General features: G+C 39.7%; 1 protein-coding gene across 4 annotated transcripts in view; it reads right to left on the reverse strand.

Annotated features, from left to right (window-relative positions):
- Positions 1-6,155: 6,155 nt before the first annotated feature.
- Positions 6,156-16,247, reverse strand: part of TMTC3 (transmembrane O-mannosyltransferase targeting cadherins 3) — a 44,491-nt gene continuing 34,399 nt past the window's right edge. For all 4 annotated transcript variants that reach the window (XM_048835637.2, XM_048835638.2, XM_075124300.1 and 1 more), the window contains 5 exons: positions 15,043-15,154; positions 12,078-12,181; positions 11,075-11,244; positions 10,240-10,466; positions 6,156-8,313 (listed from right to left, as the gene is read on the reverse strand). In XM_048835637.2, the coding sequence (XP_048691594.1) occupies positions 7,496-8,313; positions 10,240-10,466; positions 11,075-11,244; positions 12,078-12,181; positions 15,043-15,154 (1,431 nt within the window). In that variant the 3' untranslated portion in view covers positions 6,156-7,495. The remainder of the gene's footprint in view (positions 8,314-10,239; positions 10,467-11,074; positions 11,245-12,077; positions 12,182-15,042; positions 15,155-16,247) is intronic.

Consider the following 16,247-nt stretch of genomic DNA (forward strand, 5'->3'; position numbering starts at 1 on the left):
GTAGCAACTCCGGGAGAGAGAGGGAGGAGTAGGAAAGTGGTGTGCTCAGGGGAGGAGGCAGGGAAGAGATGGGGACGGGGCGGGAATTTGGGGAAGGAATCAGAATAGGGGCAGGGACTTTGGGGAAGAGGTTGGAATGGGGACAGGGCAGTGGCGGCACAGGGTTGGAGGGGTGTCAGGCACCCACTGGTGGAAGCAGAAGTCAGCACCTATGATGGGCAGTGAATCTAACATTTAAAAATGTGAATAGTTGCACAGGAACCCTGATTTTAAGTACTATGTTAGGGAACAGAAATGCATTGTGTAATACGTATCCCATTAAAGCTCACTAATAGGTCTCATCTTTCAAGTCTGAATACCTACAACAAAGTACCTACTATTAGGATAAAAAGAAAAGGAGTACTTGTGGCACCTTAGAGACTAACCAATTTATTTGAGCATGAGCTTTCGTGAGCTACAGAAGTGAGCTGTAGCTCACGAAAGCTCATGCTCAAATAAATTGGTTAGTCTCTAAGGTGCCACAAGTACTCCTTTTCTTTTTGCGAATACAGACTAACACGGCTGTTCCTCTGAAAACTATTAGGATAATGACTCTCAATAGTCCATTCTGCCTCTCATGTGCTTTTGCATGGCATCTGCATTTCCTACCCATTTATTTTTACATGGCAGCTTTCTTCTTCTCCGTTTCATTTGTGTATTTAAAAAAAAGTTATTCTGTGAACGTCCTAAATGTTTGAACAGTGTACTGAACAAAACTCATTGCATGCTTGCTTTAGAAAAAATAGAAAAGGGCTGTATTCAATGTCTTCTTTTGTACTTGTTTTATCAATTGTTTACTTTTGTAGAATAATTGAGATTTTTTTCTGTTTTATATCACGTTTAAACAAAGCAGTAATTGTGTGCCTTTCATTTCCGTGGAATTCAATAATGCTTGGCAGTTTATTTCTTATACTTTTGCTTCCTTCATTCCCTCAATCACCTACTCTTTCCTTCATTATCTGTGAATGAGAGGGTAAACACTTAATTCCAGAGAAGTCTTTAAAAGCCACCAGAACTGGCACAGGCAGATGTGTCTTTTGATATTCTTAGAACTGATAAACAGAAATGCACCCACGCACTAAAAACGGGAAGTATGCAAATAAAGAAAAGGAGTTGGCATAAAACCACTAAACATACAACTCCTCCCCCTCTCCCTATTCATTACCCCTGTATTTGGTTTGGGCTGGGGAAAAATGACAAAGACAAGTAGCAGTCAATAGTCAACATGCAAAGAAACTCCCTTTCAGTAAACATAGTCAACTGTCACAGTAGACCTACTAATTCTTCGGAAGCTGTACATTTTCTCCTCTTCAAATTTTTTTGATGAGAATAATCTTGTGCAACAAAATTATAGGACTGTGCTTACAATTGCAATTCAAATAAAGGTGAGAATGTATTTCAAAATCAAAATTGTTACTACTCTTTTTGTACAAAATATCCTGTAATTCTTGCACTTCCTTCCCCACCTACCCCTATTGTTTGTGGATGAATGAACGTATAATTAAAAGTACACAGCTAACATAATTTAAAAAGGTAACACCCTAGAACTGAACATACTGGCACATAGGAACCAAAAATGCATGTTGAGTAACTGTGGCTAGTATGATCAGCTTGCATTATTTTAATACTCAGATAAATTGATTTTAGCTGATATTTTTCTAACTCAGTACAAAAATGTGAATTCTGAGTAGATAACAGAGGCCATTATCTATAATGGGGAAAGTTACAAAAGCTTTCCACAACTGTTTTTGGAGAGAACACCAGCATACATGAGACTGGTGACTTTTCACCACTGTGAGGGTCTGTCTAGTGTGACAAGATAGACATTGTTAGTGTGGTGGGTCCTGCACTTTTCTTGGAAGGGGGTTAAGATGCCACCCCTTGCCCCTGCTCTTGAGGCACGGAGGGTCCCACTAGTAGCCTAGGAAGGTGATAAGAGGAGGGAAGCAGGGGAGGGGTCTGGACTTGGATTTGCTCCTCACCCTGAGCCCCAGCCCCTCTCAACCCCTGCGGTTCTTACCCTTTTTCCCCCTGGGTGGGGTACCTTCAGTCCTTCGAGGCTGGGGAAGGAAGTCTCCCTCCTCTGCTGGGGCAGGGTCTCCCTGGTTTTTCTGGTAATCTGGTTTTTCAAAACACACCTCCAAGCTCCAGTCCTTTCTCCTTCCTCTTCCCCCCTTACCATCTGAAGCAGGGGGGTTTATTAGGTTCCTGACAGGGCCTTAATTTACTACAGGTGCTCCAATTAACCTGTGGCAACCCTCCCTAGTCTCCAGAAAACCATGCCTTAATTAGCCTAGGGCTTATATATTTCCCCTTTAACACTCTCCCACTGCTCCCTGGCCCTCCTGTATCACACTAAGCATAAAAAATGAACCACTCTAACTATGCTGGTATAATTAAAGCAGTGCAATTCATCTAGTGTAGATGCAGTTACATAAAGGTGCTTATATCACACCTTTATACAGGTATGACTGCATAAACACTAGCGTTTTACCAGTGTAACTATATTGGTAAGAAAAAATTACACCCCTAGTTACAACTGTACACAATCTCTGTGCAGACCTGGCCTTAGTTAAGCCTTCTTTTCAACAGGTTTAGCTAACATTATGGTGAAATCAGGTCTGGTTGAAGGAGCCTTGTCTACACTAGGGCTTGCACTGATTCTAACATTGGTTTCAGATAACTGGTGGGAATGTTTTTGTAAATTTCTTCAGCGTAGACAAGCGTAGCTATGCTGCTCTAGAATAATTACAAAACACCCAGGCACAACTCATTAATAACTATGTAATCCTTGAAGGATAGGGTAAAAAAGGCATCCTCTGGAAGAAATCTTTACGGACTGCAGCCCAGGAGCTCGGGCTAAGGGGGGGATCCGCAGGCCTGCATATGGCCCGCTGATTCTTTTCATCTAGCCTGTGGCAAGTCTCCATACTGTGGGCTGGACACCGGTCCACGAGCCTCAGCGCTTCCCCACCAGGGCTGGAGCCGCGAGTGCTGGCTCACTGTTGTGCCTCTACAGCCCCTAGGCGAGGGGCGCTCAGCACTCTGCCCCCGTCCCCACCCCCAGCTCCCATGCCAGGTGCTGCGGCCAATGGGAGCTGCGGGGGTGGTGCTTGCAGCCATGGGCTGTGTGCACTGCACAGAGTGGCCTAGCACCTCTGTCTGGGGACCAGACATGCCGGCCACCTCGGGGAGCAGAGCAATATGGAGCCGGAACAGGCAGGTATCCTGCCACAGCCCTGCTGCGCTGCCAAGCAGGAGCCAACTGAGGTAAGCACCTCCTGACCGGAGCCCTCTCCTGCATCTAAACTCCCACCCAGATCCTGCACCTCCCACCTGCACCTCAACCCCCTGTCCCAGCCGAGCCCCTTCCTGCACTCCAAACCTCCTGATGTACCCCAACCTCATCCTCACCCCCTACCCCAGCCCTAAACCCACTCCAACCCCCCTGGGGCCCCACCAAATCCAATAGTCCCGGGCCTGCAGGAGAATTAATTTAGCCCTGCCCCTGGGGTGTCTGAACCCTGATTGTCATGGACGGTCAGGCAGAATTACTTTTCTAATGTGCCTATGAGTGATGTTGGGCAGATAGAACATATCCTAACTTTGGGTTTAATGAAAAGGAGTACCTGTGGCACCTTAGAGACTAACCAATTTATTTGAGCATAAGCTTTCGTGAGCTATAGCTCACTTCATCGGATGCTTTTGTCGGCAACAGAACAGGAATGGAACTTAGTAAGTAATCTAGCTAGATATGCGTTAAATTCTGATTTCTTTAAATGGCTGAGAAAATAAGCTGTGCTGAATGGAATGGAGATTCCTGTCTTTGTGTCTTTTTGTAACTTAAGGTTTTGCCTAGAGGGATTTTCTATGTTTTGAATCTGATTACCCTGTAAGGTATTTACCATCCTGATTTTACAGAGGAGATTCTTTTACTTTTTCTTCAATTAAAATTCTTCTTTTAAGAAACTGAATGCTTTTTCATTGTTCTTAAGATCCAAGGGTTTGGCTCTGTGGTCACCTATGTGAATTGGTGAGGATTTTTATCAAACCTTCCCCAGGAATGGGGGTGTAAGATTTGGGAGGATTTTTTTGGGGGGAAGACGTTTCCAAACAGGCTCTTTCCAAATTATATCCCTATTAGACATTTGGTGGTGGCAGCGATAAGTCCAACGGCAAAAGGTAAAATAGTTTGTACCTGGGGGAATTTTTAACCTAAGCTGGTAAAAGTAAGCTTAAGAGGTTTTCATGCAGGTCCCCATATCTGTACCCTAGAGCTCAGAGTGGGGAAGGATCCTTGACAGTGATCCGTAGCTCACGAAAGCTTATGCTCAAATAAATTGGTTCGTCTCTAAGGTGCCACAAGTACTCCTTTTCTTTTTGCGAATACAGACTAACACGGCTGCTACTCTGAAACCTTTGGGTTTAATGTTTCTTTGTCTCAGGCTTGTTATTGGCTGAGCTGTTTGTAAAGTGAATAGGGAAAGGGCAGACAACCCTCAAGTCAGTACTCACAAGAAGTTCCGTATCACCAGCCAGTTCCCATAACTGTGTCAGTTAGAGAATAAAACAGTGATTCTCAAACTAAGATCAGCAGACTATTTGTGATCCACAGAGCACTTGATAGTGGTGTGCAGAGGGCTGGCTGTTCACATGGTGCTGCTTTCCTTGTCTCTAAGCTTGTTAAATCACATTTAAAAAACAAATATATTATTACTTTTCCAAGTAAACAATTGCTGTAGCACCAAAGAGGCACCTGAGACCCACCCAAAAACATTTGAGAGCCCTCCAGGAGAGGATGAATGAGTATGCCAGACTAATTTTGAGATTAACACATAATTGTCCTGATACAGCAAAATTTCTGCTTCTGTTGCTTGCGGCAGAAGTCTGCCCAGTAACAGAATGGATCTTGACTGTGCAGGTGACTTACTAAGATCCTAACCGGAAGCTAAAGAACCTGATCTGAAGACTAACTAAAATGCTAGGAAGCAGACTGGCTACTGATAGGTTCACACTAAAATTCCTCTCCTCCTAAAAGGCTTTAGTGAAAATGTTTCTCATGTAACGAATATATACATAACATTAGATTTTATACATCAACTGGCCTGTAAAAGTTATTTTCCTGCTGCAAATGTGGTGCAATATAGTTACACTAGATAAGGCAGTCATGGCCCAGATCATCTCCTCCCATGGAAAATCCCATGAGAACAGGGAGAAAGCATAAGGGAAGAAGGCTGAGGTTTCCACACCCCTCTCTCCCAAGCCTGGAAAATCCCTGAGGACCCTGAAAGCCTGGGTGAGCTGCAGAGGAGCCCTGTATTTGTATACCCGCCGTGGCTTGGTTAGAGCTGTGATCCTTTCCTTAGCTGTGGGATTACAACGACGAGGGAGATAAAACCATTTGTGGAAAAGATAATGCAGCCCATAGTATCTTTTTCACCAAATTTACATGGAGCCAGATGGAAGATATGTATACTTTGACCCCTCCCCACACTGATCTATCTCATCTCCCTATAGCATCAACCCTGGACTTCAAGGAGAAGCCTCCACAAGGTCTTTTTTGGGTGAGGAAGGAGAATATAGTGGTATAGACAGTGCAGTGGAGGCACCAGAGTGCCTTTAACTATGTACAGAAGGAGGACGTTCAGGGTCGCCTTTGTGATCTTATCTAGAGTCCACCATCTAAATGTGAATATTAATTTCTTCCTGAATTGTTTTCCTTCCTTGTTTGAAATGAAAGGCTGAAATAACATGTTAATAAAATAAGAGATGATTTGCCAAACTAAATGTTTATTTAGGATATATATATATTTTTAATTCAGCCTGTAAAATTACTGATTTTGTTTTCACTGATTTAGTTTTAATTAAGTCAGACATGTTAGATCGATGCTACTTGAAACTAAGCTAATAGGACGACTCCTAACCAGATTTTTTAAGAGCTATTTTTGTTGGTTATTGTTGAGCTCACTCTAATGTGAATATAATTTGAAATAAATAAGGAGACTCTGCATAAGAAACAAGGCTTCAGTATCAATTAAAATGTTATTGAATTAAACTGTGATTCTAATGATTCTTTTCATGTTTCATATCTACAGTAAAGCAAGACAAATAGGCAATTTTAGGTAATCAATGGTATATTCAAACAAAAACATATGCATAACCACAAGGATAAAAACAATGTTGAAATTATCAAACAAAATGTTTCATGTGAGAAATTACATTTGTGCATTGTGACAGACATGTTAGCGGAAACTTTTTAGAAATTCAGTAGTCAAAATAAATATTTAATAAAAAAATCATGCTTACTCGGTGACAAAATATCAAACAATAGAGGAGTTTGGTGCTTGGAAATAAATCAGAAGGTACATTTCCTTATGTTAAACAGCGCTGAAATTAGTGGCTTAATTATTATAACACTGCCATAAAGAGTAGGTAAATCATTTTTATAATTAGTTTATGTTGACAGTCACAAGACTAAAATACTGTTCGATGAATGCAAATAATAAAGCCAGTTTACTATACATAATGAATAATTTATTACACCATGAAATCAATTGATACAAATGCTCCATGGACCACTGCACAGCATACTAGTTACTGAGATGCATTTGTCAGTGTCCAGTGAACTCAGGAGCAAATGAACCAACCCCCCCAAAGGTTTGATGTACAATGATTTTTTACAACTTGGTGACTGGTAGTAGAGAAAGATGCATATGCATTTTTTTCAAAAGGAAAAAACACAGTAAAATGTCATGAGAGCACCAGAGGATTTCTATTTATCAATTAGATAAAATAGTACAAATTATTTTTATAGTAAATGAAGAACAATTAAAACATTATTGTGTCATCCCATATTTAGAAAACAATTGCATTTATTATTTTAGAGTTGTTTCATCAGTGTATATTGTTTGAAAAAAGTTACCTTAAAAATACCACTGGTGACAGTGCGTGTTGTTTATTCTAAAGCTCTGCAACACTAGTAATGCAAATAAAAGTTTACTGCATAGTGAAGATCTAGAAAGATTTCAATGGCTGACACATACTGAAATTTAGAAAAAGTTAATAAAAATAGAATCATACAGAATCAAGCTGCAATGTATCTGGGTTACCCCATTAACTCTCCACTGAGATTTTTTTATGCTTCCTTGAGAATACTGTTACAGGGTCTCTCTGGCCACCAGTATTTTAGTGTTAGAGTGCCATTCTTCACCATTAGAAGATCCATGTTTTCTTCTCATACTCAACCCCCAACTCAAAAAAAAACTTGATTAAATGTTACAGGTTTCTCGACAGATTATACTCTGTGTTGTAAAGCAGCCCTCTTCTGCTTGTTAAATGATATGCTGTCAACATTCTTTCCACTTTCAAAGCACCAGTCTAATTTCCAGTTTGATCAAACATTATGCAATAATTAAAAGTTGCGTCCTCCCCCTGCTCTATTGTGACATGATAAAGGCTATTCACCATTTAAAATCCGTTCGATCTCTTCTAGTCTTTTCAAAGCAGCAACTCTTTTTTTTTCAATGTCTTTGATTTCTTTTGTAGATTTTTTTTTAGTCTCTTTGTCTGTGTTATTTTTGCCTGTTCGTTTCTTGCTATTTGACTGTCCTTTGTTAATGTTACTATTCAATGTCTGGGTGGTTTTCTGTTCATTTTTTACTTCTTTCAAGTTTTCAAATGGAATTTTTTTTTCCCCCACAGCTGCAGTCCCATCTGCTGGAAATGTTGACTGTTCTGCAGCACCGAGCAATGAAATTTTACTTCTGACTATATTTAAATGCCGTTGAATATATTCCTCATGCGGTGCTAATGCTAATGTCTCAACAAGACATTTTTCTGCTTTTATTAAGTCTCGTTCCTCAAAATAAACTACACAAAGATTATGTTTTCCTTGTACATTGTTAGGATCCATTTCCAGGATTTTTTCAAAACACTTTTTAGCTCCACTTATATCTTTCTTTTGGTTCATTAAGATGTCTCCCTTTAAAATCAGACCTTTGGTATGATCAGGATAATATCTCAGTAACTCTTCCAGGACTGGCAAAGCCATCAGCTCTTTTGCAGTCTGAGAATAAAGCAGTGCCAAATTAAACAAAGCGCTTCGGAAGCCTGGTTGTAACCTTATGGCTTTCTTCATCCAAGACTCTGCTTCAGCATCTCTTTTGTCATCCATCGCCAGCATACCCAAGTTGAAGTAGCCATTTGCATCTTGTGCTTCCTCTTTCACATAACTTAACAGCCTTTTCTTGGCTTCAGGTCTAAGTGTAGGGTCACCTAAAGTGACAGAAAATATATTACAGATATTTTTGCAAACATTTTCAGAATAGCCCTGAAAAATGTTAACATAACCCCTAAACTAAAAAGTAACATTCTTTAATATTATATATGCTTAGCATTAAATAAAGCTGCAGAAATGGCGGGGTCTCAAATGCTACTTAATATCTTTGAAGGCTATAAAAAATATAAACATATCATAGTGCTCTTCCCTGTTGAAGAAGAAGATTTAGTTTTGATATGATAGATCCAAATAATGGGATCTCTACAAGTCTGAGAAGACGTGAGCGAACAGAATGAGGAGAAAAGGTCAATTCAGACAACTAGCTCTTGCAAAGGCAATCAGAGTGAAAGGACCTCATTTTACTGTTAAAGAATAGATTTTAAGGCTGGGAGGGACAATTAGATCATCATGTCTGACCTCAAAGCCAAGCTAAAATATCTTCCAACAGCATATCAAATCCGAGATCATAGAATCTTCCACAATTACAGACAGCCCATGTAATCTATTTTACACCTTTTAAAGTTCTTGTGTTTCAAATTTTGTCAGGTATGATTTTTGTTTAAATACTGGAGCACACACTGCAAAGAGGTTGCCGTCTGGTCAGGTTATGGTGAAAACTAACTAACGGCTCATTGCACCGTTTTACGACACTCCACTACATATATTTTAGCATGGGATTTTGCTCAACTTTATGTAGAATACACACTATGCCTATTGAGAGGCAGTTCACTCTTCTTTTCTCCACAGTAAAAAATAAATTTGTAACTAGTTACTTTTGCCACATAATCTTAGTAACTGCCAATGTGCATATACAGGGTTTATGTAACCATAATTTCTAGTAGAAGTTTTTGAAAAGTAAGCAAAATAAGTGAACACTGATGTAGATTTACATTAGCCACTGACATTACAAGGCAACATATAGAAAGAGGCAGGTATTCTTTAACATCAGCTTTAAAGCCCAATGAAGTCAATGGAAACTTTTAGTCAGTGAAGAATAGATAAATGTATGTGAAATAGTTGTCAACATTTACAAGCATTTTGGGAAACTGGTTAGAGACAAGGATTTTATGTATGCTCTATACCAGGGGTGGCCAAACTGTGGCCACATGCAGCTCTTTTACAGTCAAAGTGCAGCTCCCAGAGCACACCATGTCCCCCACTTCTCTGCCTAATAGACTGGCAGGGAGGGGAGCTCGTGGCTTCTGGAGGCCCATGGGGAAGAAGCCTCAAGCCACACCACCCGGCTGCAGGCAGAAGCCGAAAGCCCCAGCAGGTGAGTCCTACAGGGGCTGAAGCCCTGAGCCCTGGCAGGTGCACCTGGCTCTTGAGGTTATGAAAATCATCATATGTGGCTCAGAGGGTCAATAAACTTGGCCACCCCTGCTCTATATGCATAAGAAGATACCTTAAAAATAAGAAAAATAATGCAGACTTAAAAACAAGCACAAACATCAGATGGGTTACATGCACAAGTAAAACCCTGGTAAAACTAAAGAAGTTTCATAAGGTCTAGAAAAGCCTAGAGGGGCAATGATGAGAGGAAATTGCAGTTCTTGAGAAAAACAGAATGTGACTGTTTTCTAAAGACGACAAGTCAGACATCATTAGGAGCTTAATCACAGTGTGTGTAAATCATAGACTATCAGGGTTGGAAGGGACCTCAGGAGGTCATCTAGTCCAACCCCTTGTTCAAAGCAGGACCAATCCCCAATTTTTGCCACAGATCCCTAAATGGCCCCCTCAAGGATTAAACTCACAACCCTGGGTTTAGCAGGCCAATGCTCAAACCAGCTATCCCTCCCCCAAGGAAGGGTTAAATGGTGTTTGGGACCTTTAAACAACACCCACACCACCAAATACCTACCCCCACCTTCTCTCCCAAATACAAATATAGAGTAGATATTTTAGGCAAACCAACATACCAGATTCTTGCATGAGTAGCGCAGAATTGAACAATGCCAGTTTATGTTTAGGATTAAGTTCTAATGCCCGATTGAAGTTCTTCAGGGCTTCTGTTGGATCTTTTAGTTCAATGTAAACAATTGCCAAGTTGTACCACAGGTCTGCATTGGTTCTGTCCAATTCCAGGGCTCTAAGATAAGCTTCCTTCGCTTTCACAGGCTTATTCATTTTTAAAAGTAATTCACCCCTGTCGAGGAACCAAATTTCTGTTTAACTTTCATGCCGAAGAAACATACACATATATTTTACAATAAAAAGTTATTAACAGTTTGTTTCCCTAAATTTGAGGGCTGTGGTGCAGGAGTAAAGAAAACTTTAAATAATCAGATCATTTTATATGAAATCCTATTAAGACCTAGTCAGGAGGCTTTAAAAAGGCCGCACTGCAGACACAGGAATTTAGGGCAGAGCTTGCTGAACTGTCCATTTGAACAGGCTGTAGTTTGGAGCGCCAACCCCAGAGGATACGAAAAGAATGTTGTGAGTAAGCATTCTTTAAAGCAGGATGGTTTATACTGACATATGAAGTTACAAAGTAGAACAAGCTTGGAGGCAAATTACCAGTAGTAGAAGTTCATAAACTGGGAACGAACTATGATATTTGACTACAACCAACAAAACTGTATCTTGTTTTCAAATGTAAACTGACAGACTTTTTCCCCCTATTCTTAAACAGTTCAAAACTAATTCCCTTATAGAGTAAATAAATTAAGTTGTTTATTGGCGTTCTGTAATATTAAACAAAATTTTAGTATATTTTGAAGAATAAACATCTCCCCAAATCAACAAAAATACCTGCTAATGTAAGCCTGTTTGAAATCTGGCCTCATACTAATTGCTTGTCGATACAACTGATCTGCTTCTTCAAGGCGAGATTCGTTTGTCCGAATCAAGTTTGCAAGATTTATATAAACATTTAGATGGTTAGGAGCAACTCGTGCTGCGTATTTTTTACCTGGGATAATCTGGCCAAAAAAAATAAATAAATAAAAAATAAACCAGTGGAAAGTTAAAAACAAAAATCAGAAAGAACGCATATAGTTAAATGCATGAAGCTGCTTTCCAAACTTCTTTTATCATCAAGGTAAAATAGGATATATAACAACTTGAACTTACAATGCCATGTTAGCACTGATAATATAAATTCTAAAACATCATAAATCCCTTCCCTTCAAAAAAAAACAGGAAAGTGCAATTTGATATGCCAAGAAGCTTATTTTAAAAAAAAAAAAAAAAAAAAAAAAGCCATACCTTGGGACTCCTACTATGGCACTGGGCACCGAGCTTGGGGCTTCTTCCGCCAGTGGCTCCTGGGGTTGGGGGCTTCCGCTCCTGCCGGCTGCAGCCAGGGTAGCCCAGGCTCAGGGCCTCTCCTCTACCCCAGCCAAGGCAGCCCGGGACTGGGACTTCCAGCCCCCAGCCGGGGCTCAGGGCAGTCTGGGCTTCAGGCTTCAGCCCTGCAGCTGAAGTCGGGGTTCAGAGCACCCAGGCTCGGGGCTTCTTCCCCTAGGGCTCCTGCTGAGGCTCAGGGTGACCCAGTTAGGGCTTCTTCCCTGGGGCTTCTTCTGAGTTTGAGACCCCCACAGCTACAACACCCTGAAATTTCAGATGTAAACATCTGAAATTGACCAATTTTAAATCCCTCTGGTTGTGAAATTGACCAGAATAGGCCATGAATTTGGTAGGGCCCTACTCACGCTAGCTGGGTATGCAGCATCAGTACTCTACAGACCATCATAACTGTAGACATACCTAGAAAGATTTCAAAGGATGGTAGTTAAAAAACATTACTACTTACCTGTGGCATCAGTGATTTAGCAATCATGTATGATTCTTCCGCTTCTTTGGTTTTGTTTAAATTTTTATAAGTTCTTCCTACATTCATGTGGGCACCAATATCATCTTAAAAAAAAATTTGATATTCCATTCATGTCTCATATAAGTAAGTGTCTTTAAAAATCTATGCCTCATGAATAGTAAATATTAATGCCTCCATTATAAACGTAAGCCAAAGGAATATTAAGGAGTCATTGATGCCTCCTGGAAAACTGATAAAATATTCTAAATGAATTGGATTTTGGTTACACTTCTTGTGGATCTTCCCCTTTCTCCATTTATTAAAGAAGGAATTTTTATTGAAATACATCTGATGGCTGAAGAGTTCTAACTTTTCCTGACACTTCTCACCTGAAATCACAGTTCTGTTTGTGACAATAAAAGAAAAGTCTTCACAATAACTAACTGTGGGTGAACCAAAAAGGTGTACAAGCCTCTGCACAGGGACAAGTTACACTGCATAAGAATTATATAAAAATTATGACTTTAGGTTAAGAGTAAGCAGGAGATAAAAATTAAGAGTTTCTCTTTTATAAAGACATGGATATTGTGACAAAACGGCTGATGTTGGTAAGGTAGGTCCCGTGCTTTTCTTGGCAGAGGGGCTTGGACACCACCCTTTGATCCTGTTCTTGGGGCACCCAGGGCCCTACTAGTTGATCTGGACAGGTGGTAGAGGAGGGAAGTGGGGGAGAGGTCTGGGTTTGCTCCTCACTCTGAGCCTCAGCCCCTCTCAACCCCTGTGGGTTTCTTACCCTCTTCCACCTTGGGCAGGGTTACCCTCAGTCCTTGACGCTGGGGAAGGGTTTCCCTTACTCCAATTCTCTGGTTTTTCAATTCTCAGCAACACACCTCCAAACTCCAGTCCTCTCTCCATCCTCGCTACACACTGTCTGCCTGAAGCAGGGGTTATTTATTAGGTTCCTGACAGGGCCTTAAATTGGCTACAGGTGCTCCAATGAACCTGTAGTAATCTTCCCTAGAGTACAGAGAACCATGCCTTAATTAGCCTAGAGCTTATATATCTCCCCTCTCCCACTGTTCCTTTGCCCTGCTGTATCACAATATACAAAAGAAAAAGTAACACAGGAAAACATTATAAGCAGAATTGTGCCAAGGTTATTTATTCATAAGAACTCAGTAGATCCCTTTTAGGGTTTTCAAACTCGGTAAAAATCGATTCTTGGCTAAAAGCACTCAATGTTCAGAAGCTGATGTTAGAACATTGAACAAGATTGTTCTAAGCATACTTTGTACATCATCCCATACATTTTGATTCCATATGTGAGAACATTATCTAGGAAAGAATCTGAGGTGAACGACTGTAGTACTTTCTACGTGGCTATCCAGCAGATCAGTTCAAGTAGAATTGACAAGAGGATGACAAATCGGCTCACATGGATAAATGTTTTTATATGACTTCCTAGTGAGAGACTTTTCAAAGAACAGATTATAAGCATTTTTACAAAGTTCTTTTACAGAAGAAGGCAGACCTTACGTGCTCGTCTTGAATCAAACTAAATACCCTTTGGGCTTAAAGCACTGACATCCCAAACAGAACCCAATGGAGTTTTTTATGTCTTCTTTACAGAATAAGGCAGAGGAAGTAATCAAATAAACCCTACATGATGGAGAAGACTAAAAGTCTGATTCTGATAAGAGCAGCAAATGGATCTGAATACTAACCACCTCACTAAAATACAAAACCACTCTTCAAAGTTACCTTTCAAGAAGCCAGGAATGACTTCCAATTCTCTTTAGAAAATTTCTGTTTTCCTTTCTTTTGGCTAAATTTACACAGTTATTTGAACATATTAATCTCAGATATCTTTATTGACAAAGGAAGTGAGTGCAATCTATAACAGCTTTGTGACCCCATAGTTTAATACACAGCACTTAAAAGGTTAATTCATAATTGAGTAATGGCAAGATGAAATATCAAAGCAAAACAATTATTTCTAAAGCTTTTTGAAAACAGTAATAGTACTAGCGGTTTGAAGTCATTTTGAGACTACAAAACCACAAACAAACCACTAAAACAGAAAAAGAGTGTGGCATCCAAAAGCTAAATGATCATAAGGGTTTTTGGTTAGCAATTTTTCTCTCACCATGGCAGCTTAAGTGCAAAGAACCTTGGGTGACAATAATCCTTTTTCACTCTCTCCCCTTTGTTTTTAAACAGCTAATACCCTGTATTTTAAACAGCTAATACCCCTGTACAGCTGTAACTGCATCAAAAAAAAAAAAAAAAAATCAAAACTTCTATTGACTTTGGATTTCAAACAAAACACCCACCCATACAATTAATTATAATGCACTCCAAAACCACAACTCCTACATAATAAAACATGTACTGTGCATTGTATAGAATGTCAAAAAGCACACCAAATTTTGTGTGTAGTGCTCCACAAATATGATATGCATGTTAAACTGTAAGTTATTTACTTTTTCCTTTCAGATAGGTTTGAAAACTAAAAAAAAATATAACAGTATTACCTGCATCCTTTGTGTCAATACAGTAGTAACGATACATAAAGTATAAGGAATATTTAGTATTAATATTGCATATGTACTTAAGCTTCATTAACCTCTGTTACAACTTAGACTGTATTCCTTTTAAGAGATTAAAAACCCTGCATTTCTGTAGATCCACAAAACTTCACTCAGAAAAGTTTACTATAAGATAATATTTTGTCCACATTTCTTACAGAGAATAATCTCGCTATAGTCAACCTACTAAATATATTACATGATTTAAAGTTCACTTACGGAAACAAACATAATTAATGCAGAAGTAATTTCTTGAAAGAGTGCACTTAGAATAGACTACAAAAAGAGAGATTCCCTTAAAGTATCAAATTATTAAGAAGAAATCATCAACACCACTGAATGCACCTGAGTAAATGCAACTCATCGATAACTTTTACCTGGTTGCACTTGTGTGGCCTGTACGAAGAATTTCAAAGCTCTTTCAAAGTTCTTTTCATTTTCTAGAGCATGACCCACATTATTCCACAGTTTGGCATTGTTCTTATTTACCTGAATATGGAAGGCATACAGATATTAAATTTCAAGTATATATCACTTAGAGTGCTTTTAACTATACTGAACACATTTAAAGAAGCAAAGCAAATAATTTAGAAAGTTACATAAATTCCATGAAACTACTATGTAAAAAGAATATCAAACCACAGATTGGGAGAATTACAGCAAGTAAAGTAAACTTGTTGCCCAGGATCTGTTTTATTTACCAGGCTCTGTCAAATTCAATCCTTATAAAAGTCCAAAACCCATCCAATCTGTATTACAATTCTTAAAGGGAAATGGGCATCCAAGAGTAAACAGACTCCTCCATCTCACCTTTAATTCAAAGATGGCTTATTTTTGAGGCTCACATTTTTCAGAGATCTGGTCCTCAACAGAATAAATGCATCTGTGGGTTCATCCAAATGATCAACCATGCTCTACAACACCTTCAAATGTGTGCTTATTGTGCTTACTCACAATCAAGAAAAAGCCCCAATACCTTATTTTTTTTTTTGCACATTAATTCCAATGTGAGATGACACACTGGTTTTAAAACATTCTCAGAAGCAATTATTTGGGCATAAGGATTGCCATGATGTAACATAACTTGTAAACCAAACACTGCAATTCTCCAATATTATCTTGCTCAGCTGCACTTAGAATTTTGAAGAAACTGGCTAAAAAGGTCTCACTGCACAGTAAGTAGTGGGGGGCCATTGTCTGGCTTGCTGGAAAATGGTGTGTGCCCTTTTTAAGGGCTAGAGAGCCAGGGAATGATTTTCTGCTGCAGCTGCACACCAGGCCAGTGTTGGGACACTGACCCATCCTAACTCCAGGTGACCAAAAGAGAGGGGGAATTATATAGGTCCATGCCAGGGCAGGAAAAGCCCTGTTTTATCTGGACCAGGCAGAGCAGCGCCCACCCTTGCTCCAACATAAGTGGTGAAATATGGGGGTTTGTCAGAATCCACTGTGGGCATTGCACTAGTTGCTACTTTATTTAAGGGTTGGGAAGGAATTTTTCACTCACCACCAGATTGGCCAAAGAGAACGGTTTTTTATTTCCACCTCCCCCACAGCAGGTTCATGGGAGCTTAATTGGGGC

The sequence above is a fragment of the Caretta caretta genome, chromosome 1 (assembly GCF_965140235.1).
Source record: "Caretta caretta isolate rCarCar2 chromosome 1, rCarCar1.hap1, whole genome shotgun sequence".
Taxonomy (NCBI): Eukaryota; Metazoa; Chordata; order Testudines; family Cheloniidae; genus Caretta; species Caretta caretta.